The sequence below is a fragment of the Bubalus kerabau genome, chromosome 1 (genome assembly GCF_029407905.1).
Source record: "Bubalus kerabau isolate K-KA32 ecotype Philippines breed swamp buffalo chromosome 1, PCC_UOA_SB_1v2, whole genome shotgun sequence".
Classification (NCBI taxonomy): Eukaryota; Metazoa; Chordata; class Mammalia; order Artiodactyla; family Bovidae; genus Bubalus; species Bubalus kerabau.
In genome coordinates, this window is record NC_073624.1 from 180,942,086 (window position 1) to 180,966,592 (window position 24,507).

Sequence of the window (24,507 nt, forward strand, 5' to 3'; positions counted from 1 at the left end):
GAGACTGTTCCTTCACCACGTAACTTCCTCTCCTGGGCCAAGTTGGTCCCCCTGTGATGATCTACTATCTTCCCTTTAGGAAACAGCAGTATCCTCAAAAGTCATGAGTTGATGGGAAAGACATTAACTACATTCTTTGGGGGCTTCCCTCATGGCTCAGTGGTAAAGAATCTGGCTGCCAGTACAGGAGATGCAGGTTTAATCCCTGAGTCGGGAAGATCCCCTGGAGAAGGAATCGGCAACACACTCCCGTATTCTTGCCATGGACAGAGGAGCCTGGTGGGCCACAGTCCATGGGATCACAAGAGTCAGACATGACTTCGTGACTAAACAACAGCAACAATGTTCTTTGGGGCAAGAGCAGTTGAGAAACTGAATCAACTCAGCTCACACCTACAAGGATTCTCTCACTGGGTATACCAGTTCTCTTATCTAGAAACTGACATAATACTCCCTGTACAGTGGTATTATCTAATCATACTGGTGGTGCTGGACATATACCCTTAGTACCACTTGGAAGCAATGTGTAAAAGCCCAGGATTCATTGCCTAGGAAGATATCTTTGAAGAGCTTTGAATCTCTGAAACTCACCCAAGTTCTTTCTGTCCTACTCAAATTGCATTTCTTCATTTATCTCTTTACTCTTTGGTTCTTTTCCTTGTTCAACCATATTTATTAAGCATTGTTATAGCAAAGAGCTAGAAGTAACTCAAGTGTCCAGTAACTCAGTGTGTGTGCTCAGGTGCTGTGTCTGACTCTTTGTGACCCTCTGACTATAGCCCAGCGGACTACTCTGTCTATGGGATTCTCCAGGAAGGAATACTGGAGTGAGTTGCCATTTGCGTCTCCAGGGGATCTTCCCAACTCAGGGATTAAACCTGCGTCTCTTGTGTCTCCTGCATTGGTAGGAGGTGTCTTTATCACTGAGCCACCTACGAAGCCCCCAATAACTCAATAGGGAACTATTACATAATTTATGGTACATCCATCTCACAGATTCTATGAAGGCATTAAAAAAGGAAGAAACAGATGTTTGGGTACTGTTAGGAGCTTAGCACTTACAAAGCACCTACCATATAAAAGGCACCATTCTAAGTATTGTTGTAAAGTGACTATTAACTCATGAATCCTGTAATAAGCTTGTAAGGTAGTTCCTGGCATGTTGCCATTTTACAGATGAGGAAACAGGAATTTCCATATCCAAGTTATATTGTCAAGTGAGAAGAGCAAGTTTCGTTCTGGTACATATAGCAGTACCATTTGCTCATAAATGCACAGACTATTTCTGGAAGATTCCATAAGAAACTAATAATTGTGTTTGCCTCTGTAGAGGGACCCTGAGAGACTTGGAAATGGGTGTCCAGAGAAAACTTACTTTTCACAGTAAATGCTGTATGTTTTCTGAATCACATACCACGTATGTGTATTATATTCCACAAAACCTAATGGAAAATGGCCATTCCCTTAGTCCATTCAGGCTATAACCAAATGCATAGACTGGGTGGCTTAGAAACAATAAACATTTATTTCTCATAGTTCCAGAGACTGGGAAATTCAAGATCAAGGTGAGGGAAGATTCAGTATCTGGTGAGAACCGATTTCCTGGTACATAGATGACTGTATTTTCAGTATATCCTCACACAGGGCAAATGAGCTGTCTGAGGTCTCTCATAAGGGCACTAAGTCTATTCGTGAGGGCCCCACCTTCATGACCTAATCAGTTCCCAAAGGCCCCCACTTCCAAAAACCATCACATTGGGCATTAGGATTTAACATACAAATTTTGAAGGGACAAATATTCAGTCCAGGGCTTCCCAGGTGGCTCAGTGGTAAAGAATCTACCTGCCAGTGCAGGCGGTTCAATCCCTGGGTCAGGAAGATCCCCTGGAAAAGGAAATAGCAACCCACTCCAGTTTTCTTGCATGGGAAATCCCATGGAAAGAGGAGACTGGTGGGCTACAGTCCATGGGGTCACAGAGAGTTGGACACAACTTAGTGACTGAGTGTGAGCACGAAACATTCAGTCCATAGCAGTTAGTAAGTCATATTATGTGCCAGATGCTCCTAGATTCTAGAAAAATGTGGATGAGCAAAATATTTTACTGATGAGGAAGATGAGGTACATTAAGTAATGTGCCCAAGTGGCAGAGCTGGGATTCACACCAGACAGTCTGGATGCAAGATTTATGCAGAAAGGAAAAAGAGTGTAACAGGAGCTCTGTGCATGCATATGCTTGTGTGCATACATGTGTGCACAGAAAAGCTCACACACAGGCGTTAGTGTGTGACTGTGTGTGCACGTTGTCTGTGAGCATGTGGGTGTGCGTGTGTGTGTCTGTGTGTGCATACTTGTGCTTTTGTACTGGGAGAGGAAAGTGGCAAAAGTGGAATCTGCAGAGGGTCAGGCCATGTTTTGAGGATTTGGACATTTATCCTGAAGGTACGAGGGAGCCATGTAAGAATTTAGACAAAGGGGTGGATATGATCAGATTTTTATTTAGAAAGATCACTCTGTCTGGAGTGTGTGGCCAGGATACAAGTGGACGTGAAGGATTCCCCCCACCTTGGTATGAGGATGCTTGCCCTCCCTTCCATCCAGCACAGTATCTAAGAGCAGACTAGACACGGGAGCTTCTAGTGAAGCTGAGCAACTCCACTCTGAGGTCAGGGAGTGGGTATCAAGTGCACCAGCTTCTTGTCCTGCTCAAATCCTGAACTGTAGCTGTCCCACTGATGTGGGACTCGTAAGCCTGGCTTGAGGCTAGAACATCCAGCCAGTGGTGCTGATGTGGGCATTGAAACAGAAAGGCAACATGGGTTAATCTAGACTCTGTCACCTGATGGCCGTGTGACCCTGGGCAAGTCAGCCAGCCTCTCTGTGCCTCAATATCCTCATCTGTGAAGTGAGGCCCATAGCAGCCAACTTCAGGGGGTTGTAAAATATATAGAACATCATTATAACCGTGAGGAGGAGGAGACTATGTTACCAGAACACCATCTAGGTTCAAACTCACCCTGCCTCTTGTGTGCTGTGTGACTAGGAGCAGATTCCTGAACCTGTCTGAGCCTCATTTGTTTCTTTCATCTCTTCAGTGGAGATAATAATAGTCCTACTTCCTAGAATTGTGTAGGTAATTCATTGAAAAAAAAAATCCATGTACTTAGAACAGCTCCTGGCTCCCTGCAAGTGTTCGATGAATTTTGTGCCGCGCTCAGTCACTCAGTCATGTCTGACTCTTTGTGACCCCATGGACTGTAGCCTGCCAAGCTCCTCTGTCCATGGGATTTTCCAGGCCAGAATACTGGAGTAGGTTGCCATTTCCTATTCCAGGGGATCTTCCCAACGCAGGGACCGAACAGGCATCTCCTGCTTGGCAGGTGGATTCTTTACTGCTGCACCGCCTGGAAGCCCAATAAATATTATAGACCATTATTATCCTCCTCCTCTTCCTCTTCTTCATCATCATTTCATCATCATCACTGTTACTAAGGGCCTCTCACTCTGCCATTTCGCCAGTTTTCTCAAAATTCCACACATTTCTATTAGGATAGCCATGTTCGTTGTCAGTGACCCATCCCTAGGGATTTATTAGCTCACTTCTGGAAAGCACTCAAGCGCTTCATGTGCTTTGCAGCCTGGATACTTTGCTGGGCTTGGACGACACCTAAGCCAACACCAGTTCCTTCGACCTGAAGGAGCTGAAGGACACAAAAGAGATCTCTCGTGGCTTCTCTCCCGGCCCATCTCTGCTCTGCTCTGGGCTGTTTTCTGTCTTTGCATGGTAAGGAGCTTGCCGTTGCCCGGAGAAAGCAAGAAAGGAGATTGTCAGGGCTTGTGTAGAACTTGGGGTGCCTGTGGGTCTGTGTAAAAATGAGAAACAGAGGCACAATCACTAGAGGGTTTGGTTGATGGGCCTTGAGATGGAAATTTGGGGACATTCTTCTAAGACAAAGAATAAAATGACTCAGGTTTGGTTTTTTGCTGCTTGCTGTCCAAGCCCTGCATCTTTTCTGCCTTTTTTTTTTCCTTTCTCATTTTTGGATCCAGACTTCTGCTGACTCATCTCTCTGAGCAAGGAAGGAGGGAGGAAGTCAGAATTGTTCATTGACCATTTTCTTTCTTCAGTGACTCAGCTGTGAATCACATTTTAATTAATGAAGGAGAAAAACCCGATCAGTTCTAAGGCATGTGTCCAGTCACCCATACCTCCAGGCTGGATATATTAATAAGAATCCCCCCCTCCAACCAAAAAAATGTGGGATGCCCTTAATTAAACTACAGCTCGTTCTGTCTCTTAGTCATGAGAACTCCACTAGGCTCTCCAAATTCTGGGTCCCCACTGGACCTCCCTGATTCGCAGACAGCAGGTCTGAGCCCCAAAGCAGCATGGCTAATTCCTGCAGAGTTAGTCTGAGGTCAGAACTGAGAAACGGCGTGTGGAGCCCTCTTGGGACGTCAAAAGGATCATGGGAATGTAATAGCATTTCCTGAGTTGGTCTTTGGCTATAATCCCAGGCTCAAGCCTGATTCTCCCCTCCCCCCACTCCCGATACCTTGGGGCCTGAAATTTGTCAGAGTCAATTGCCAGGGCAGTGTCTGAGCTTTTGGTTTGCCTCAAGAATGAGAGTTCAGATCCTCGTGACCGCTACTTCCTGAGGGCTTACTATGCATTAGGCAGTGTGCTCAGCACTTTTCATGAATGGTCACATTTAATCCTCCCACTGTCCACAAAAAGCTCTTATGTAATTCTCCATGCCCCCGTCCCCATGAGGAAACTGAGGCTTGGAAATTTGCCCAGTGTGGACAGATTAGTAAATAATGGGGCAGGACATAAACCCGGCCCCTTCCCATCTGAGAGCCAGAGCTCACGTCTGCTACACCTTTCTGCCTTTCACTCAGCTGGAAGAAAACATTGAAGCTTATGGCACATTCAGTAGATACTTACTGAGGCCCAGCGTATACTGGGCATTGAGCAGTGGCATTGAGTTTTAGGCATTAAGCACTGGGGATCCATCAATGAACAAGAGACAGATGATAGTCTGCATAACTTCATGCACCTTTTTTTTTTTTTTTTTTTTGCCGTGAGGCGTGTGGGATCTTAGTTCCTTGGACCAGTAATTGAACCCATGTCCCCTGCTGTGGAAGCTCCAAGTCTTAACCACTGGACTGCCAGGGAAGTCCTAGCAGCTGACATTTTGGATGCACAAGTGTATCAGTCACTGCGTATTAAGATACTAGGAAGTGTATGGAAATTTCCTGGTGGTACAGTGGTTACAACTCCACGTTTTCACTCCCATGGGCCTGGGTTTGATCCCTGATTGGGGAACTAAGATCCCACAATCCACCTGGCATGGCTAAAAAAATATATACTAGGAGGTGTCTTAGATACTCCTTATTGTTGTAACAACAACAACAAAAAAACCCCAGAGTATAAGGGCTCAAACACAAGGACAGTTTAGTTCTTGCACACACAAAATTCAAAGTGAATAGTCCTGACAGGTGGTAGCTCTACTCCAAGTACAGAGGCAAAAGCCCAGACTCCTTCTGTATTGTGGAATGGGTTCCCATGCCCTCCTCCAGGGGATCTTCTCAACCCAGGGATCGAATCCTGGTATCCTATATTGCAGGCAGATTCTTTACCATCTAAGCCACCAGGGAAGCCCAAGAATACTGGAGTGGGTAGCCTATCCCTACTCCAGGGGAACTTCCCAACCCAGGAATTGAACTGGGGTCTCCTGCATTGCAGGCGGATTCTTTACCAACTGAGCTATCAGAGAAGCCCAGATACTCCTTATTGCTGTAACAAAAAACCCCCAAAGTGTAAGGGCTCAAACACAATCAAAGTTTAGTTCTTGCACAGACAGTATCCAAAGTGAATAGTCTTGATGTATGTGCATCTCTGTTCCAAGTACAGAGGCAAAAACCCAGACTCCTGTATTGTGGCTCCTTGTCTTCAACCCAAGGCTTCCAAGGTCTTGCAGGCTCCTTGGCGTGAAGCCAGAGAAGGGAAAAGAATATGGAGGAAGGAACCTGGGAAACCTTTCTGGGCCAGGCCACATCACTTCTGCTCACCTTCCACCTGGCCACACGTATCTGCAGACAGGAAATGTAATCTAAGTGTCCGGGAAGAAAAAAAAAATAAGCAGTCTGCTGTGGGTCTTCGCAACAATCAAGCTCCATGTCTCCATTCATGTCACCTCTTTACAAGTCCTACCTTAGGACAGCTTTAAGAAACACCCTTATCTTTTTCCACCCAACTTCCTGTGTTTCTTTTTTCAGTAATCTTTTTATTTTTTTACATTTTTTCAATGTATTTTGATTTAATTTATTTTTAGTATAATAGCTTTACAATGTTGTGTTAATTTCTGCTCTACAACAACATGAATCAGCTACAAGGGTATCTATATCCCCTCCCTTGTAAGCCTCCCTCCCACGCACACCCCCATCCCAGCCCTCCCAGTCATCACAGAACACCAAGTTGAATTCCCTGAACTAGTAATTTTATTATTTTAGTCATGTACTCAGGGTGAATTAACCCCCTGAGCCCTAAAAGAACAACAAAAATATATTACTTAGATATTTTATAATCTTGGTGCCTGAGATAAAGACAAACAAAACTATGTCAAAACATTAAAAAGTTGCAAATTTTCACTAAAAGTATTTACCTTTGTATTCTAATGCAAAATTTATACAAATAATCTCCTCTGTTTCTTGGACTTCCTGTAACGGATTGTTCTTGCCTTAAACATGGCGAGGCAGAAACCTTGCAGAATGTCTTTCCCCCAATCTGAAGTCTTATTTGGAAAAGGCAGCTGAGTATTTCTGCCCCCTGGGGTAAAGGAATGTAGACTTGAACCCTGTTTCTCCAGAGACTTGGTCTTAGAAACGCTGGGCTTCTCAGGTCAGCCATTCCCACCATTTATCAGTCAAGGTCTCAACAGGAGACAGAATTCACCCATCAAGTGGTTTCAGAAACGCTCTTGTTCACCTCCAATCACCAGAAACCCCTTCCTGACATGGAACAGAATAGATTAGTCTTATGCTTTTTGTTTGGTTGGTTGGTTGGTTGACTTGGGCGTTTGGGGTTTAGCTGTGCCACATGGCTTGTGGGATCTTAGCTCTCTGACCAGGGATAAAATCCGTGCTCCCTGCCATGGAAGCACAGCATCCTAACTACTGGACCACCAGGGAATTCCCTAGTCTTGCTTATTCTTGTGTTGTAAATGCATAGGGTTATGCATCTTGCTCTCACTGGCTTCTTTCTCTTGACTTTGTGTGTGTGAGATCCATCCATGTTGCGACTTGTGGTTGTAAGCTTGTAAGTCATTCATCCTCGTGGCTGTGTTTGTCTACTGCATTGGTGAAGGGCATTTGGATACTTTCCACTTTGAGGCTGTGACAGAGAAAAGTGCTGTTGACATTCCTGCTTGTCCTTTGGTGACCACGGCTCCCATTTCTCTGGGAGGTATTCCTGGGTGGAATTTCTGGGTCATGGGGCAGAATCTGTTTAGCTTTGGGCAGAAACCACCTAACAATTTTCCCAAGTGGTGGAACCAGTTGCAACTCCCACGAGCTGTCGGCAAGAGCTTAGCTTTTGTTTTTGTTTTGCTCCTTGAGTGCCTCTCCCGTGGGAGGTGCCCACTGAATGTCTGGGAATTCAATTGAAAACGTGGTTATCCATTTCCTCAAGAGCTTTGCTCCATCAGATGTCTTGTTCGGACCTTCAGGCTCTCCTTCTCCAGGGACACAATGCCCTTCTCTTGCAAACTTGGACAAATCTCCTCTACTTAGAAGAATACTCTGTCTCCACCCCCCTCAGGTGGTCACCACACTTGCTTCCCACCTCTTCTCATCCCAGTCTCTCAAGGAGAGATTTCCCGTCCATTGCTCCCTTCAGCCTTGCAATCAGTAAGGTAATGCAGCAATGCCCCTCAAGCCGACCTTCACTCAATGGCCATCCCTGTCTTGTCCCCCACAAATGCGGCCCTCTCAGGGGTCTTGTCTTTTCTAGAAATTACTTACCTCGCACCTTCTGGGATTTTTTTCCACCTGCGCCTTCTCCTTTTAAGAAAACACTGTACTTTAACACAGCTTCAGGAATCACCCAAAATAGCAACGTGTCCTTTTGTGCCGTCTTCTACTTTAGAAGACAAATAAGAGAAAGAACTGTTCCATGCAAAGGTCAAGGCACTTGAGAGGACCTTGGATGAGTGGTAAGAACTTCACATGAAAGGAGAAAAGGCAGGGGGATATCTGTGCAACCCCAGGAGAGGGGGAAGGACTTCTTAAATTTAAAAACCAAAACTCGAAGGCAAAAACAAACCACCACCACCACCACCACCAACAAAAACTTGATTATATGAAAACTGAGATGGGGGCAGTTTGGTTCCCAGATCCGGATCCTGGCTGTACCATGTCCTGCCAATCCTTGAGCGAGTTACTTCACCTCTCTGTGCCTCAGTTTTCTCATCAATAAAATGGGAAGAATAGCATCAACTAACAGGGTGTTAGGAGTCTGAAATAAATTAATATTTATAATCATATTTCTTTATGTAAATTTTATTTTATTTTTATTTTGGCTGTACTGGGTCTCCATTGTGGTGCAGGGGCTTCTCTTGTTGTGGAGTACGGGCTTAGTTGCCCCACAACATGTGAGATCTTAGTTCACTGGCCAGGGATCGAATCTGTGTCCCCTGCGTTGGAAGGCAGATTCTTAACCACTGGATCACCAGGGAAGTCCCTTACAGTCATTTAAAATAACACCTGAACTTAAGTGTAGTTGAAATATAGTAACCGTATGCTGTCTTTTTGTAATAATTTAATTTAATGCCAAAAGGATTTCTTGACTCATGGTGTAAACCATGTTGCTAGGTTCTTAAATGCTGAGTGAATTAATGAGAAGTGACAGTGCTGTTTTTTCTTTCTTGGATTCTTAAACATTTAAGATTAAGTGACAGTGTACATGTTACTTTAGGTCACAAATAAATGCAAAGAAATTTTTTGTTGGGGTGGAGTTCATTTATAGTGCTGTGTTGGTTTGGGGTATACAACATAGTGATTTGGTTACAAAGAGTCGGACATGACTGAGCGACTGAACTGAACTGATATAGTATATATCTATATTCTTTTTTTCAATTATTTTCCATTACAGTTTATTACAAGATCTTGAGTATAGTTCCCTGTTCTATACAGTAAATCCTTGTTGTTTATCAAACACATTTTTAACTAATTAATTTATTGATTTTAATTGAAGGATAGTTACTTTACGGTGGCTTCCCTGGTGGGAAAGTAAATAAATAAATAAATCAGATAGTAAAATATCTGCCTGTGATGCAGGAGACCCAGGTTCAATCCCTGGGTTGGAAAGATCCCCTGGAGAAGAGAATGGCTAACCACTCCAGTACTTCCTGGAGAATTCCACAGATGAGCCTGGAGAGCTAGTCCTTGGGGTCACAAAGAGTCAGACACAACTGCGTGACTAACACTTTACAATATTGTGCTGGTTTTTAGCATACCTCAGCATGAATTGGCCGTAGGCAGACATGTGTCCCCTCCCTGCTGAACCCACCTCCCTCCCCACCCCATCCCTCCAGGTTGCCACACAGCACTGGCCTTGGGCTCCCTGAATCACACACATCAAACTCCCACTGGTGATCTGTTTTACGTATGGTGATGTATATGTTTCAGTGCTTCTCTCTCAAATCAGCCCACCCGCTCCTTCCCCCGCTGTGTCCAAAAGTCTGTTCTTTGTGTCTGTATCTCCCTTGCTTCCCTGCACGTAGGATCATCAGTACCATCTTTCTAGATTCCATGTATATGCATTAATATATGATATTTGTCTTTCTCTGTCTGACTTACTTCACTTTGTGTAACAGGCTCTAGGTTCATCCACCTCATTAGAACTGATTCAAACGTGTTCCTTTTTATAGCTGAGTAATATTCCATTGTATATATGCACCACACCTTCCTTATCTGTTCACCTGCCAGTGGACATCTAGGTTGCTTCCGTGTCCTAGTTGTTGTAAATACTGCTGCAGTGAACACTGGGATACATGTGTCTTTTTCAATTCTGATTTCCTCAGGGTATATGCCCAGTAGTGGGATTGCTGGGTCATATGGTAGTTTTATTCCTAGAAGGAATCTCCACGCTGTTCTCCATAGTGGTTGTATCAGTTTGCATTCCCATCAACAATGTAAGAGGGTTCCCTTTTCTCCACACCCTCTCCAGCGTTTATTGTTTGTAGACTTTTTGATGATGGCCATTCTGACCCGTGTGAGATGATCCCTCATTGTAGTTTTGATTTGCTTTTCTCTAATAATGAGCGATATTGAGCATCTTTTCATCTGTTTATTAGCCATCTGTGTCTCTTCTTTGGAGAAATGTCTGTTTAGGTCCCGCCCACTTTTTGATTGGGTTGTTTCAAATAAATTGTAATTAACGTTATTTTGACCCTAAATGTGTATGCTCAGTTTTTTAAAATTAGGTTGTTTTAAGATGATTCTGTCAGAGCCATATTTAAATAAAGTATTTTTGTAGACTTTTAAATAATTACAGAATAGGGACTTCCCTGATGGTCCAGTGGTTGAGATTTAGTCTTCCAACGCAGGGGGTGTGGATTTTATCCCTGGTCTGGGAACTAATATCCCACATCCCTTGTGGCCATAAAACAGAAGCAGTATTGTAACAAGTTCAATTAAGACTTAAGAAAACAGTCCCTGTAATTGATTACAGAATAAAGGTTATCTCAGTGATATATTTTATACTGCTTTCTCCTGAAAACATCTGATAAAATGTAATGCTTGTTTTATGAATTTAAAAGTAAAATAAAATTGAGTCTCTTACTTCCTCAAGGGGAAAAAAGAAAAACAAACCTGACATGGGTTAAGAACTAAAGTAGTGTTTGTAAATAGCGCATAGGATGATAGGGAAAAAGTGATCAGTGATTAATAGCTAACAGCTGTTCGGTATGATAGTCCCTAGGCACGTGCAACTACTTAAAATTTTTTTTTCTTTTCCATTATGGTTTATTACAGGATAGGGAATATAGTTCCCTTTGCTATACAGCAGGACCTCGTTTATCCATTCTATATGCAATAGTTTGCACTTGCTAGTCCCAAACTTCTTATCCATCCCTTCCTATCTCCACTCCCCCTAGGCAGTCACAAATCTGTTCTCTATGACATGTGACTATTTTTAATGGAAATAAATTGAAAGTAAATACAACTTAAAACTCAGTTCCTTAGTCATAATGGCCACATTTCAAGAGCTCAATAGCCACATGCAGCCAGTGGCTACCATACTGGCCAGTGTCAGTCAGGACCATTGGAAGGAAATGTTGTTTAGTCGCTAAGTTACAACTGACTCTTTTGTGACCCCACGGACTATAGCCCATCAGGCTTCTCTGTTCGTGGGATTTCCCAGGCAAGAATACTGGAGTGGGTTGCCATTTGTTTTCCAGGGGATCTTCTCAACCCAGGAATCCAACCCAGTCTCCTGCATTGGCAGACAGATTCTTTACCTCTGAGCCACCTGGGAAGCCCATGGGGGGAATTGTCAACAACAATAACACAGCAGCCCTGCTAAGCCTGCTAAGGAGGGGTCAGGGGAGGGTTGGATTGGGAGTTTGGGACCAGAAGATGCAAACTATTATACATAGAATGGATAAAGGACAAGGTCCTACTGTATAGCACAGGGAACTATATTTAATATCCTGTAAAAAAACAAAAATGGAAAAGAATACAAAAAATAATGTATATATTTATGTTTAACTGAATCACTTTGGTCTACAGCAGAAATTAACACAACATTGTGAATCAACGCAACTTCAATAGAAATACAAATAATAATAATAACGAAAAACAAAAATAGCACAGCAACTCCAAGAGGAAAGCAGGCAAAAAATGTGATCAGACAGTTTAGGGAATAAAAGTCTGAAAAGCTAATCAGTAGATGACATGGTATTCAAAACCACTTGTAATCAGAAAGATGAAAATTAAAACAGTGAGTGTCTCTGTATGGCTCTTAGAGTGGAAAAAATTAGGTGGTTAAGGGAAGGGTCAGCCGGTTGTGGTGACAGAGGAAGCTCCTCCCCCTCGTGGGGGCGTGGCCTGAGCGGCCACTGCGGAGGATGATCAGCGGTGATTGATCCAGTTAAGTCCAGACCCAGGGGCAGTTATGCTCTCAGGCACGTAAGTCTCCGTGAGACTTTTATTGGTTTTATAAGGAGTGGGTATGAGGTTTTTCGCTCCAGCACCATCTGTGGAGGATGAGCTGAAGACCACCTGGTGGCTGTGCCTAGGGGACGAGCAGGTGGGATGTGACGGGTGCACTAAGGCAGCTCCCAGGCCCAGCGAGAACCCCAAACTGCATGTCTGCTGTTCTGGGTTAAAATAGAAAACAAGAGAATAGTCCTGACAGTTGCCATTGATGTAAACTTAAAATACATGCGTTCAAAATAAAGCGCATGTTTTACAAGAATGCACTCCAATAAGACCAGATTAAACATATCAGTTTTCTCTGGGGTGGGGGGGGGCGTGGGCGGGAAATAAAAGTAAAATGTGGGGATGAAAGGGATGAATGAATGAACAAGTGAACGAGAAAGGTGCATTGCACAAACCAAATCTTGACTCTGCATTTGAGGGTTTAGAAAAGGAATTTTAGAAATAGTTTTTCCAAGAGAAGCTAAAAGCCAGGTGATATAAGAATAAACTTGAAGATTTGCAGAATCTACCCATAGCAAGAATATAGACTGCAGGGGAAGCAGTTATGCTCCGAATACTTATCTTAGAAGGATTGCACTGGATCTGCGGGGCAGATGCTTCTTTATGTTTGCATAAAGGAAGTCTGTTTATTTTAATATTTTCTTTTATCTGCATGGATTTTTCTTTTTTATTGGAGTATAGTTGCTTTGCAATGTTATGTCAGTTTCTGCTGTCCAACAGAGTGAATCAGCTATTCAGTTCAGTTCAGTCGCTCAGTCGTGTCTGACTCTTTGTGACCCCATGAACCACAGCACGCCAGGCCTCCCTGTCCATCACCAACTCCCAGAGTCCACCCAAACCCATGTCCATTGAGTCGGTGATGCCATCTAACCATCTCATCCTCTGTCGTCCCCTTCTCCTCCTGCCCTCAATCTTTCCCAGCATCAGGGTCTTTTCAGATGAGTCAGCTCTTCGCATCAGGTGGCCAAAATACTGGAGTTTCAGCTTCAACATCAGTCCTTCCAATGAACACCCAGGACTGATCTCCTTTAGGATGGACTGGCTGGATCTCCTTGCAGTCCAAGGGACTCTCAAGTCTTCTCCAACACCACAGTTCAAAAGCATCAGTTCTGCGCTCAGCCTTTATAGTCCAACTCTCACATCCATACATGACCACTGGGAAAACCAGAGCCTTGAATCAGCTATACATATACATATATCCCCTCTCCCCTGGATTTCCTTTTCATTTAGGTCACCACATAGCTTTGAGTAGAGTTCTGTGCTATACAGTAGGGTCTCATTAGTTGGGCTTCCCAGGTGGTTCTAGCAGTAAAGAACTCGCCTGCCAATGCGGGAGACCTAAGAGAGGTGGGTTCAATCCTGGGTCAGGAAAATCCCCTGGAGAAGGGCATGGCAACCCACCCCAGTATTCTTGCCTGGAGAATCCCATGGACAGAGGAGCCTGGTGGGCCACAGTCCATAGGGTTGCAAAGTCAGACACGACTGAAGTGACTTAGCATGCACGCACATTAGTTATCTGTTTTATACATAGTAGTGTATACCTGTGGAGAAGGAAATGGCAACCCGCTCCAGTGTTCTTGCCTGGAGAATCCCAGGGACAGGGGAGCCTGGTGGGCTGCCATCTATGGGGTCGCACAGAGTCAGACACTACTGAAGCGACTTAGCAGCAGCAGCAGTGTATACATGTCAATCCCAATTTCCCAATCCATTCCACTCTCACTTCCTTCTTTGATATCCATATGTTTGTTCTGTATGTCAAGATTTTAAACATATAAACGTATAGTTGATTCATGATGTTGTGTTAGTTTCAAGTATACAGCAAGGTGATTCAGTCATACATATATATGTATGTATGTATATTCTTTTTCAGATTCTTTTCATTTAGAGGTTAAGGGCAATTCACTCCAGTATCCTTGGCCTGGAAAATCTCATGGACAGCGGAGCCTGGTGGGCTGCAGTTCATGGGGTCGCAAAGAGTCGGGCACGACTGAGCGACTAACACTAACACACACACATAAAACACTGAGTGTAGTCTCTTGTGCTGCACAGGAGGCCCTTGTTGGTTATCTGTTCTATGTATGGTAGTGTGTATATGTTAATCTCAAATTCCTAATGTATCCCTCCCCGCCGACCCCTTGGGTAACCATGTTTGTTTTCTATGTTGGTGGGTCGATTTTTGTTTTGTAAATAAGTTCATTTGCATCATTTTTTTAGATTCCACATATAAGCGATATATGATATTTGTCTTTCTGGCTTAATTCACTTAATATGATAATCTCTAGGTTCATCGGTGTTTCTGTAAATGGAATCATTTCATTCTTTTTTATGACTGAGTAATAATCCAGGGTATATATGGACCACATCTCCTTTATCCATACATCTGTCAATGGACATTTAATAAGGTTGCTTCTATGTCTGGGCCCTTGTGAATAGTGTGGGCAGGTGCTTCCTCTGAATAAGGTCCGGCGGGTGAGGTCAATGAGGCCTCCATCCCCTCCCCTGTTTTCTAACCACACTAATATCTTCTTCTCGTATTCTCCTGTCCTCTGCCCCTGCCCCTCATCTGGTAACCCCGCTCTTCACTGTACGTTCTCTCCAGCCCTGGGGCCTTTGCACATGTTCCCCTCCTCACCCACCTGGCACAAAGTAGTTGCTCCTCTGCAAATATTAATTGACATTCTGACTTCCAGGCAGCTAGAGAAAACTCTAGATCCTTCCTACACTTGGGTTAACAGAGACATAAACTTGGCTGAGATCCTGGGAGAGGGTAAGTGGGGTGGGGGAATTAACCAGGGGCAGCACAGTGGAGGCAGCAAAGCCAGACTCGGGTTACAGGTACCACGTGTTAGCTGTGTGATTGTGGGCAAGTAGTTAACCCCTCAGAGTCTCAGTTGCCCTGTCAATTAACTAAGTGTAGAACACTCACCTCAGAGAAGGCAATGGCACCCCACTCTAGTACTCTTGCCCGGAAAATCCCATGGGCGGAGGAGCCTGGAAGGCTGCAGTCCATGGGGTCGTGAAGAGTCGGACACGACTGAGCAACTTCACTTTCACTTTTCACTTTCATGCTTTGAAGAAGGAAATGGCAACCCACTCCAGTGTTCTTGCCTGGAGAATCCCAGGGATGGGGGAGCCTGGTGGGCTGCCGTCTATCAGGTCGCACAGAGTCGGACACGACTGAAGCGACTTAGCAGGAGCAGCAGCAGCAGCAGAACAACCCACCTGGTAAAGATACTGAGGCATAAAATGAGACCTCAGTATTTAAAGCCACAAGCACATAACCTGGCAAAGAGAATAAACTTAATGAATGCTGGTTCCTTCATCAGTCAATTCTGGTATAACTTAGGGGCAAGTAATAAAAATTTAAATGATGATGATAGCAAACATTTATATGTTGTTGTTTAGGTGCTAAGTCATGTCCAATTCTTTTGCGACCCCATGGACTATAGCCCACCAGGCTCCTCTGTTCATGGGATTTCCCGGGCAAGAATACTGGAGTGGGTTGCCATTTCCCTCTCCAGGGGATCTTCCCGACCCAGGGATCAAAACTGCATCTCCTGCTTGGCAGGTGGATCCTTTACCTGGGAAGCCCAAAATAATAAATGCAATTTAACAAACAATATAATCCCAGAGAGTTCTCTTTATCTAAAGGAGGACATGGAAATCCTCTCTGAGAAGAAAAATTTGCACTTCAGCCTGAAAGATTTGCAGAGGGCCAACTCGGCAAAGGAGGGAGAGAGTTGAAGGCAAGTGTTAGCAGGAAAAGAGATGGCTGTCATATGATTCCATGGTAGAAAGGAGATTTTCCTGTTGGAAGAACAGAAAGCCAAAGTGGCTGGAGTATAGAAGGGATGGTCAGGGGAAATCAAGTCAGGCAAGGTCTTGTGGTCATGGTATAGTTTATTCTAAGCCTGATGGTAGCCACTGAAAGGTTTTAATGAGGGAGTTACAGACAACTGGCTTCCCAAACTCAGTGTGTCCACGATCCAGCTCTTTCCCCACTTTTTTTACTGGAATTTAGTTTCTTTACAATGTTGTGTTAATTTCTGCTGTACAGCAAAGTGAATCAGCTCTCTCTACATATATATATGTATCTCCCCACTTTGTCACCATGGAACTCTGAGTAGAGTTCTCTGTGCTATACAGGACTTTCTCAATAGTTATCTATTTTATACGGAGTAGTGTGTATATGTCAGTCCCCATCTCACAACCCAGCTCTTGATCTTCCTTCAAACCTCCCCCTTCTTGCATCTTCCCCATCTCAGTTGATAATTCCATCCTTCAGATGGCCCGGTCTTAATTCCTCTTTGCCACCACACACTCCATCCTTCCATTGGGAGCACTGGTGGCCGCCATACTGTTTTCCGTAGCATGACACACCATGTGTCATCCCGTTGTCCCAAAGTGATCCATTGTCACTCTGTTCATGGTGGCATCCTGAGGTCCTCCCTGAGTGGCTGGTGCATAGCAGGTACTCCACAAAGCCTTGTGAATAAATGAATGATCATCACTTGGTGGTCCATTTATAACCAGAAAGCCATTCTTCCCTTCCTTTTCTTTTCCACCACTGCCCCTGCCCCATCCAACAAGCCATGTGAGGTGGAAAACTGGGGTTCTGGAGTCCTGGGGTCCTGGGTTCACATTCTCTCTTGGCAGCGTGGACCTCCGTGCCTTTGTAACTTCTCTGGGCTTCAGTTTCCTCATCTGTAAAATGGGATTCCTCTTAATGATGGCTTGGATGCAGGGAGCACTTGGTGAGCCCAGGCAAGTTTCCTGGTGCACAGCAATCTATGGCAGCTATATATAAATTGGGGCCTCCTTTGTACTCCCACTGCCTTTGTCCTAGTTCTAGTCCTCATTACGCTGGTCTGCTCTTGCGGCTGCCTCCTAACTCCTGCCTCCATCACCACCAATCTGTCCTTTCAGCTGTCAGGCTTGTCTTCCTGACGCCAGCCCTAATCACATCCCTTCCCTGCTCCGAAACCTCACATGACTCCCACTGTCCACACAGCAGGACCCACCTCCTCCGCCTCCAGTTCACAGCCTCCAGTGGTCCAGCCTACCCCGATTTCCCACCCCCTTCCCATCATGTTTCCTAAGGGAAGTTTTCTGCCTCTATAGGGCATTCTCAGTCTGAGAAGCCTCTCCCTCCTCCCATTCTGCTCCTAATTTTCTGTCATCCTTCCAGGGAGGGGCACAGGAGATAGTCCATCTTGGGTGCCCACTTGGATAGCACTGGGCAGGAGGGAAGTCAGATTCGCTGCATTTCAGAGGCTCAGAGAAGTTAGAGCAAAGGCTAGGTAATGAGAGGATGCAGGGTCAGGGTTTAATTCCAGGTCTAAGGTTTTGTAAGATCTTGTGCTTTTCTGCATTTTCAGACTTGGGCTCCACAATCACACTGTCCCCTGCCCTCCTGTCTGTATTCATTTCCTCCTCCTTCCAGCCTCCGACAGCCCTGGGGCCAGAAGGATTTGTACTTGACTCTGTCATCCACTTACTTGCGTGGTCATCTAAGGGCAAGGCTGAGTTCATCTCAGTATTATCCTTGTGTCCAGCACAACTAGATCTAAACCTATCATCTCTCACCTGGACCACTGTGGTCATCTCAGCCCACTTCCAACCTCCCAGTTTCTGGTCTGGACCCCCAGAGGGATCTTATTTTAGTAAGTAAGTCAGATCATGTCTCTGCAAAGCTCAGAACCCTCCTTGGCTCCTGCTTTACTCAGAACAAAAGTCCAAGTCCTCACCATGGCCCACAGACTCCTGCACACTGGCCCATCACCTCCCTGCCCTCATCTCCTCCCGCTGACACCCTGGTTCACTCAGCTGTGTGGCCTCCTTGGCATTCCTCAAGTGTACCAGGCATGGTCCTTCCTCAGGACCTTTGCACTGGCTGTATTTCTGCCTAGAGTTTTCCTCTAACATATTCCTGTGACTCACTTCACATCTCTTCCCCACTGACTCTTTCTCTGGACCTGACCTACATGGTACACTCAGCACTGGCCGTGCGTAGCCATCAGATACCTGAGTTAACCAGATTTCAAAGTCTTAGTCTAAAGGAAAGAATACATAAAATGTCTTAGGAGTAATCTTTCATAGTGATTGCCTATTTAAATCATAATACTTCAGATGTTGTAGTTTAGTCACTAAGTCGCGTCCGACTCTTTGTGACCCCATGGACTATAGCCCACCAGGCTCCTCTGTCCATGGGATTTCCCAGGCAAGAATACTGGATTGGATTGCCATTTCCTTTGCCAGGGGATCTTCCTGACCCCAGGATTGAACCCATGTCTTCTGCTTGGCAGGCAAATCTTTACCACTGAGCCACCTGGGAAGCCCAATACTTCAGATATACCTGGTTGAATAAAGTATATTATTAACATTAATTTCATCTGTTTCTTTGGGCTTTTAATGTAGCTGTTGGCAAATTTTAAATTTCACACATGGTTCTTCCTTTTTTTGCCTTTTTTCTTTTCTTATTGAAGTGTAATTGATTTACAATGTTGTGTTAATTTCTGCTGTACACCAAAGTGATTCAGTCATGCTATGCTATGTTATGCTAAGTCACTTCAGTCGTGTCCGACTCTGTGTGACCCCATAGACGGCAGCCTACCAGGCTCCCCTGTCCCTGGGATTCTCCAGGCAAGAACACTGGAGTGGGTTGCCATTTCCTTCTCCAATGCATGAAAGTGAAAAGTGAAAGTGAAGTCACTCAGTCGTGTCCGACTCTTAGTGACCCCATGGACTGCAGCCTACCAGGCTCCTCCGCCCATGGGATTTTCCAGGCAAGAGTACTGGAGTGGGGTGCAATTGCCTTCTCCAGATTCAGTCATACATATATATAATTCTCTTTTTTATGTGCTTTTTCATTACGGTTTATCATAGGATATTGAAGAGTTCTCTGTGCTATATAGAGAGTGTTTATTTATTCTATATATAAAAGCTTACATCTGCTAACCCCAACCTCCCACTCCATCCTTCCCCCGACACGCCCTCCTCGGCAACCACCAGTCTGTTCGCTATGTCCAACATACGGCTCTTCTTGAAGTTCTACTGGGCGATGCTGGTCTGAACACCTTTAACACTGAACTACTACCCAGCCAGGCAGGAAAGAGCAGTTGGCCTTTACTAATTGAAATGGGTGTCATCGCTCCCCTCATCCTGCCCCACTTTGCCAGCACGCCCTCTTCCCTGCCCTGCTTTTCTCCCTTGTACTCATCGCCCTGACATCTGGCACATTTATGGGGTTTATTCTCAGCCTCCCACACACAGATAGGGATTCCTATGACTCGTGTCCCCAAGACCTGGCACACTGTAGATGCTCAGTTAATGTTTGTGAAGTCAGTGAGTGAAAACTCAGGGAATGCTTGTCCAGGTGGCTCCGTGGTAAAGAATCCGCCTGCCAGCTCAGGAGACATGGGTTTGATCTGTGGGTGGGGAAGATCCCCTGGAGGAGGAAATAACAACCCACTCTAGTATTCTTGCCTGAAAAATCCCATGGACAGAGGAACCTGGCAGCTACAGTCCATGGGATCGCAAAGAGTAGGACACGACTGAGTGAGCACACACGCGCACGCGTGCGCGCACACACACACACACGCACACACCCTTAACGATGGCTTTTACCTGCTGAGAAAGAAGAAAGTAAAATAGACTGGTGATCTACAGGATGGAGTTTGAGAAATCCAAATGAAAATTGGGAGAGGAAGAGAAAAAATATATAATTAAATGAATGAAAATTTCCTTGGGATTGCTTGGCAAGGCCCCCAGCTACACTTCAGCTTCATGGCATTACCCAAATCCCCACCATGCGCCATTTCCTTCCTTGAATTTGCCTTCCTACCCCAGGCTGTCTGTCTCAGCCATTTCCTCAGCCTAGAAGGTTCTTTCCCCCACTGATCAGATTCCACCTGCTCATCCATGAATCCTCAGCTTGAAACGGGAACCTCCCTGGGTCCCAGATGAGTTAACACGACCTGCTGTGTACCCTCAGAGCTGTTTTTTTCGCCAGTTCTCTCTAAGAATGCCTCACACTCCCAATGGATTCAATCTCTGTGTGCATTTTTTGATTAAACTGTTTTTCTCCTGCATCAGCCCTATGAAGCAGGGAGGGCCTCAAGTATTGCTTTGCCCAGGACATACGATGTGTTTAGATGTACATTTGATGATGGTGGGAGAGGAGGTTAGCCCAATCTAATAGACACATCTCTGTCCTAGGAATGGTGTCTCTGGTGGTAAAGAGCTACTCCTAGTGCAGGAGACCCGAGATCAACCCCTGCGTCAGGAAGATCCCCTGGAGAACGGAATGGCAGGTGGCTCCCCACTCTAGTATTCTTTCCTGGAGAATCCCATGGACAGAGGAGCTGATAGGCTACAGTCCATGGGGTCACAAAGAGTCCAACACAACTGAGCGACTAGCACTTTAACTTTCTGTCCTAGGAATAGTTGAGAAAGAGCTGGGAATACTCCTGTCTTAGTTTGGAGTGCCCCCACACTGACCCTGAGACAAGGATTCGGGTCCAAGTAGTTCATCTGGGAAGTGACTCCAGGAAATGTGGGTGGGAGACAAGGGTGGGGAGACAGGGAATAATGAGGAGTTGAGCAGGTTACCCTGGATAGGCAGCTGGGCTCAACCTCTCTGGGAACCTGTATGGAACTCACACCTAGAGCAATCTGGAAGGAGGGGGTGAGGGACCTGGGGAATTCATCCACCTCTTCCCAGCGATCTTTGGTGGAGGGCTGCTCTCACAGGGGAATTCACTGCCTGGGTCTGTCTTAGCTTCAAAGGAAGTCCTGAGGCAAAAGCAGGCCAATACAGTTTATTAATACAGGTGCCAATACAGGTTGTTAATAGATGCAGATACTGATGGTCTCAAAGACAAAGAGATGTACTATTATTATACATAAAATAATATATTTTATATTTATGTATAAAATAAATTATCAACAAGGACCTACCATATAGCACAGAGAACTCTCCTCAATACACTGTTAAGTAGTCTGTATAGGAAAAGAATTTGAAAAAGAATGGTTGTATGTGTATGTATAACTGAATCACTTTGCTGTCCACCTGAAACTGACACAGAGTTGTAAATCATCTATACGCCAATATACAATAAAAATTAAAAAAAAACAAAACAAAGAGGGACATCCCTGGTGGTCCAATGGTTAAGACTCCATACTTCCACTGCAGGGAGCATGGGTCAGTCCCTGGTCAGGGAACTAAGATCCTACACTCTGCATGCACAGCCAAAAAATAAAGACAGATGTAAGATACTGGTTATTCACAGGCCAAAGTTGTAAGACTCAGACTCCTGGACAAGAATGAAGACACCCCCCAAATTACTTCTGTGGTCTCCATCCTGTTAATCACAGTACATGCTCAGTAGCCTCTGACGGTTCACAACCCCATGGATTGTAGCCTGCTAGGCTCCTCTGTCCATGAAATTTTCCAGGCAAGCATACTGGAGCAGATTTCCTACTCAAGGGGATCTTCCTGACCCAGGGATCCAACCTGTGTCTCCTGCATTGGCAGGCAGATTCTTTCCCACTGTGCCACCTGGGAAGCCCGTTCTTAACCACAGAATCCTCTGTTTTTCCAACATTCCTTGCTCATCATCTGAGGTTCCAGTGACAACCTTTTCTGTGCCATGGTGCCATGGTCATCCCTACTACGTATCTTATTTAGGAAACAGGTCTAGGGGGTTCCTTGGGCTGAGGAAGGGCTGTGGAACCCCTGGTCTCCCTTGTCTCGCCAGAAACACTTTTACAAGTGAGGTCTTAGGATGGGGTCTTTATGTAAGGGGTGAGGGAAGGGGGCTTTCTACAGAAGGCTCATCTCACCTTTTGCCATGACTCTTACTTACATTTATAAGAGTGACTTTTTGCCCTGAGGCTTTGGGTCTGTAGCCCTCTCTGGGGCCGATGCCAGCTAGTCCACCCCAGCAGGGCCACACCCATTATTTGAGGTTTTGGGTTTTTTTTTTTTTTTTTTTTCATTTATTTCCCAGTAGCTTAACACACTTCCTGTGTGCCAGGCACAACGCCTACCACTTCACATGTATTAATTCATTTCATCCTCACATCCCTTTGAGGGTTCAGTACTGTTGTTATCCTTGTTATACAAAAGGGAGAACTGAGGCATGAAGTGGAAAAGTGACTTACCCACAGTCACCCAGCTGGGAAATGGTAGAGCTGGAATTTGAACCCATGCAGGCTTAGGTCTTAGTACTAAGCTACTTTCTTGCCGGTTGGTAAAGTGACCTGAGCCCAAAGGGTCTTTCACTCCCCTGGTGCCTCCAAGCTTCCCCACAATCCATCCTGATCTTGGGTTGTGAAATACACTGAGTATCACCCCAACCATGTGCCATGGGGAAAATTTCTCTTCTTCTCAGCCCAACATGTATTGAGTGAAAGGAAGTGAAAGTCACTCAGTCGTGTCTGACTCTTTGCAACCTCATGGACTATACAGTCCATGGAATTCTCCAGGCCAGAATACTGGAATGGGTAGCCTTTCCCTTCTCCCGGGGATCTTCCGAGCCCAGGGGTCGAACCCAGGTCTCCCACATTGCAGGTGGATTCTTTACCAGCTGAGCCACACAAGGGAAGCATTTATTGAGTATTAAGACCTATTTGAGGTCCTTGTAAATCATCTTTTATCCTGTGAAGCAGGTACTATTAACACTGTTTTACATATGACAAAACTGAGACCCAGCCTGTGGTCACCCTGCCAAGAAACCAACCTGGCGCTCTGTGACGACCTAGAGGAGTGGAATGGGAACAGGGAGAGAGGCTCAAGAGGGAGGGGATATATGCATATATATGTGTATACGTATCAGTCAGTCAGTTCAGTCAGTCAGTTCAGTCACTCAGTCGTGTGCGACTCTTTGCAACCCCATGGAATGCAGCACGCCAGGCTTCCCTGTCCATCACCAACTCCCGAAGCTTGCTCAAACTCATGTCCATCAAGTCAGTGATGCCATCCAACCATCTCATTCTCTGTCATCCCCTTCTCCTCCTGCCTTCCATCTTTCCCAGCATCAGGGTCTTTTCCAATGAGTCAGTTCTTTGCATCAGATGGCCAAAGTATTGGAGCTTCAGCTTCAGCATCAGTCCTTCCAGTGAATATTCAGGACTGATTTCCTTTAGGATTGATTGATTTGATCAATCAATTATATATGTATAATTGATTCTATATATAATTATGGCTGATTCGCATTGTTCCACAGCAGAAACGAACACAACACTGTAAAGCAACTATCCTCTAATTTAAAAAATTTTTAAAAAGAAACCACAGCATTGAACCCTCCACCCACCTCTCTGACCCTGAAACCCACCGTCTGCTTTCTGTTCTGGCTTCTTTCTTCCAGCATCTTGGCAACAGTTGGGACGGAGTTTGACCTAAGGACGCTGAGGGCAGTTCGAGTGCTGCGGCCGCTCAAGCTGGTGTCTGGAATCCCAAGTGCGTGAGTTTCTAACCCTGGCAAGGGGTCTGCTCAGGGGTCCTAGGAGCCCTCCATTTCCCTTCTGCAAGAAGGTCTCATAGGCGCCCTCAGTTGCTTCCCTAGCCTGGGTCAGGGCAGCCTTATCTTTGGGGAAGCCCCTTCAGGGACCCCCACCCCTAGGAATATGGCTGCAGGTCTGGGTGAGCTCCTAAAAGCCAGCCAGGAGCCTCACCCATCACCACAGCACCCATTTACTGAGCACTTCTCTATCAGGAGCCACGAGCACACCCAGGACCCCATTCTATAATCACAACCCTGTGAACTTGATAGGACCAAAATCTCCATTTTACAGAGGAGAAAACTGAGGCTCAGGGCAGCTGAATAATTTGAGCAAAATCATGTGGCTGAGAATGGAAGAGTTAGGAGTTAGCCAGTCTGCCCCCACAGCCTGATTAATATTGGTGGCAATGATGGTTACCATTTATTGAGTGCCTACTGCATACCAGGCATGGCAGAAAGAGCTTTTTGTGTATTATCTTTTCCAATGTGTTGGCTCTTTGCATCAGGTGGCCAAAGTATTGGAGCTTCAGCATCAGTCATTCCAATGAATATTCAGGGTTTATTTCCTTTAAGATTGACTGGCTTGATTTTCTTGCTGTGCAAGGGACTCTCAAGAGTCTTCTCTTCAAGAGACCAGAGATGCCTACGTCATGTTAAATCAAGTTCCATCCCAAAGCTAATACTAACAAGAATCTCTGTTTAATGACCATCTATGATATGCCAAGGGCTTTGCTAGGTATGAACCCTCTAATGTAACCCTGAGAGGGAGGTGCTAAGTTT

The 24,507-nt window shown here is 45.2% G+C and overlaps 1 protein-coding gene across 1 annotated transcript in view; it reads left to right on the forward strand.

The window, feature by feature from the left end:
* CACNA1A (calcium voltage-gated channel subunit alpha1 A) overlaps positions 1-24,507 on the forward strand; it is a 206,774-nt gene that overhangs the window by 46,550 nt on the left and 135,717 nt on the right. Inside the window, exon 3 of the mRNA XM_055539160.1 lies at positions 23,593-23,684. Within this exon, the coding sequence (XP_055395135.1) occupies positions 23,593-23,684 (92 nt within the window). The remainder of the gene's footprint in view (positions 1-23,592; positions 23,685-24,507) is intronic.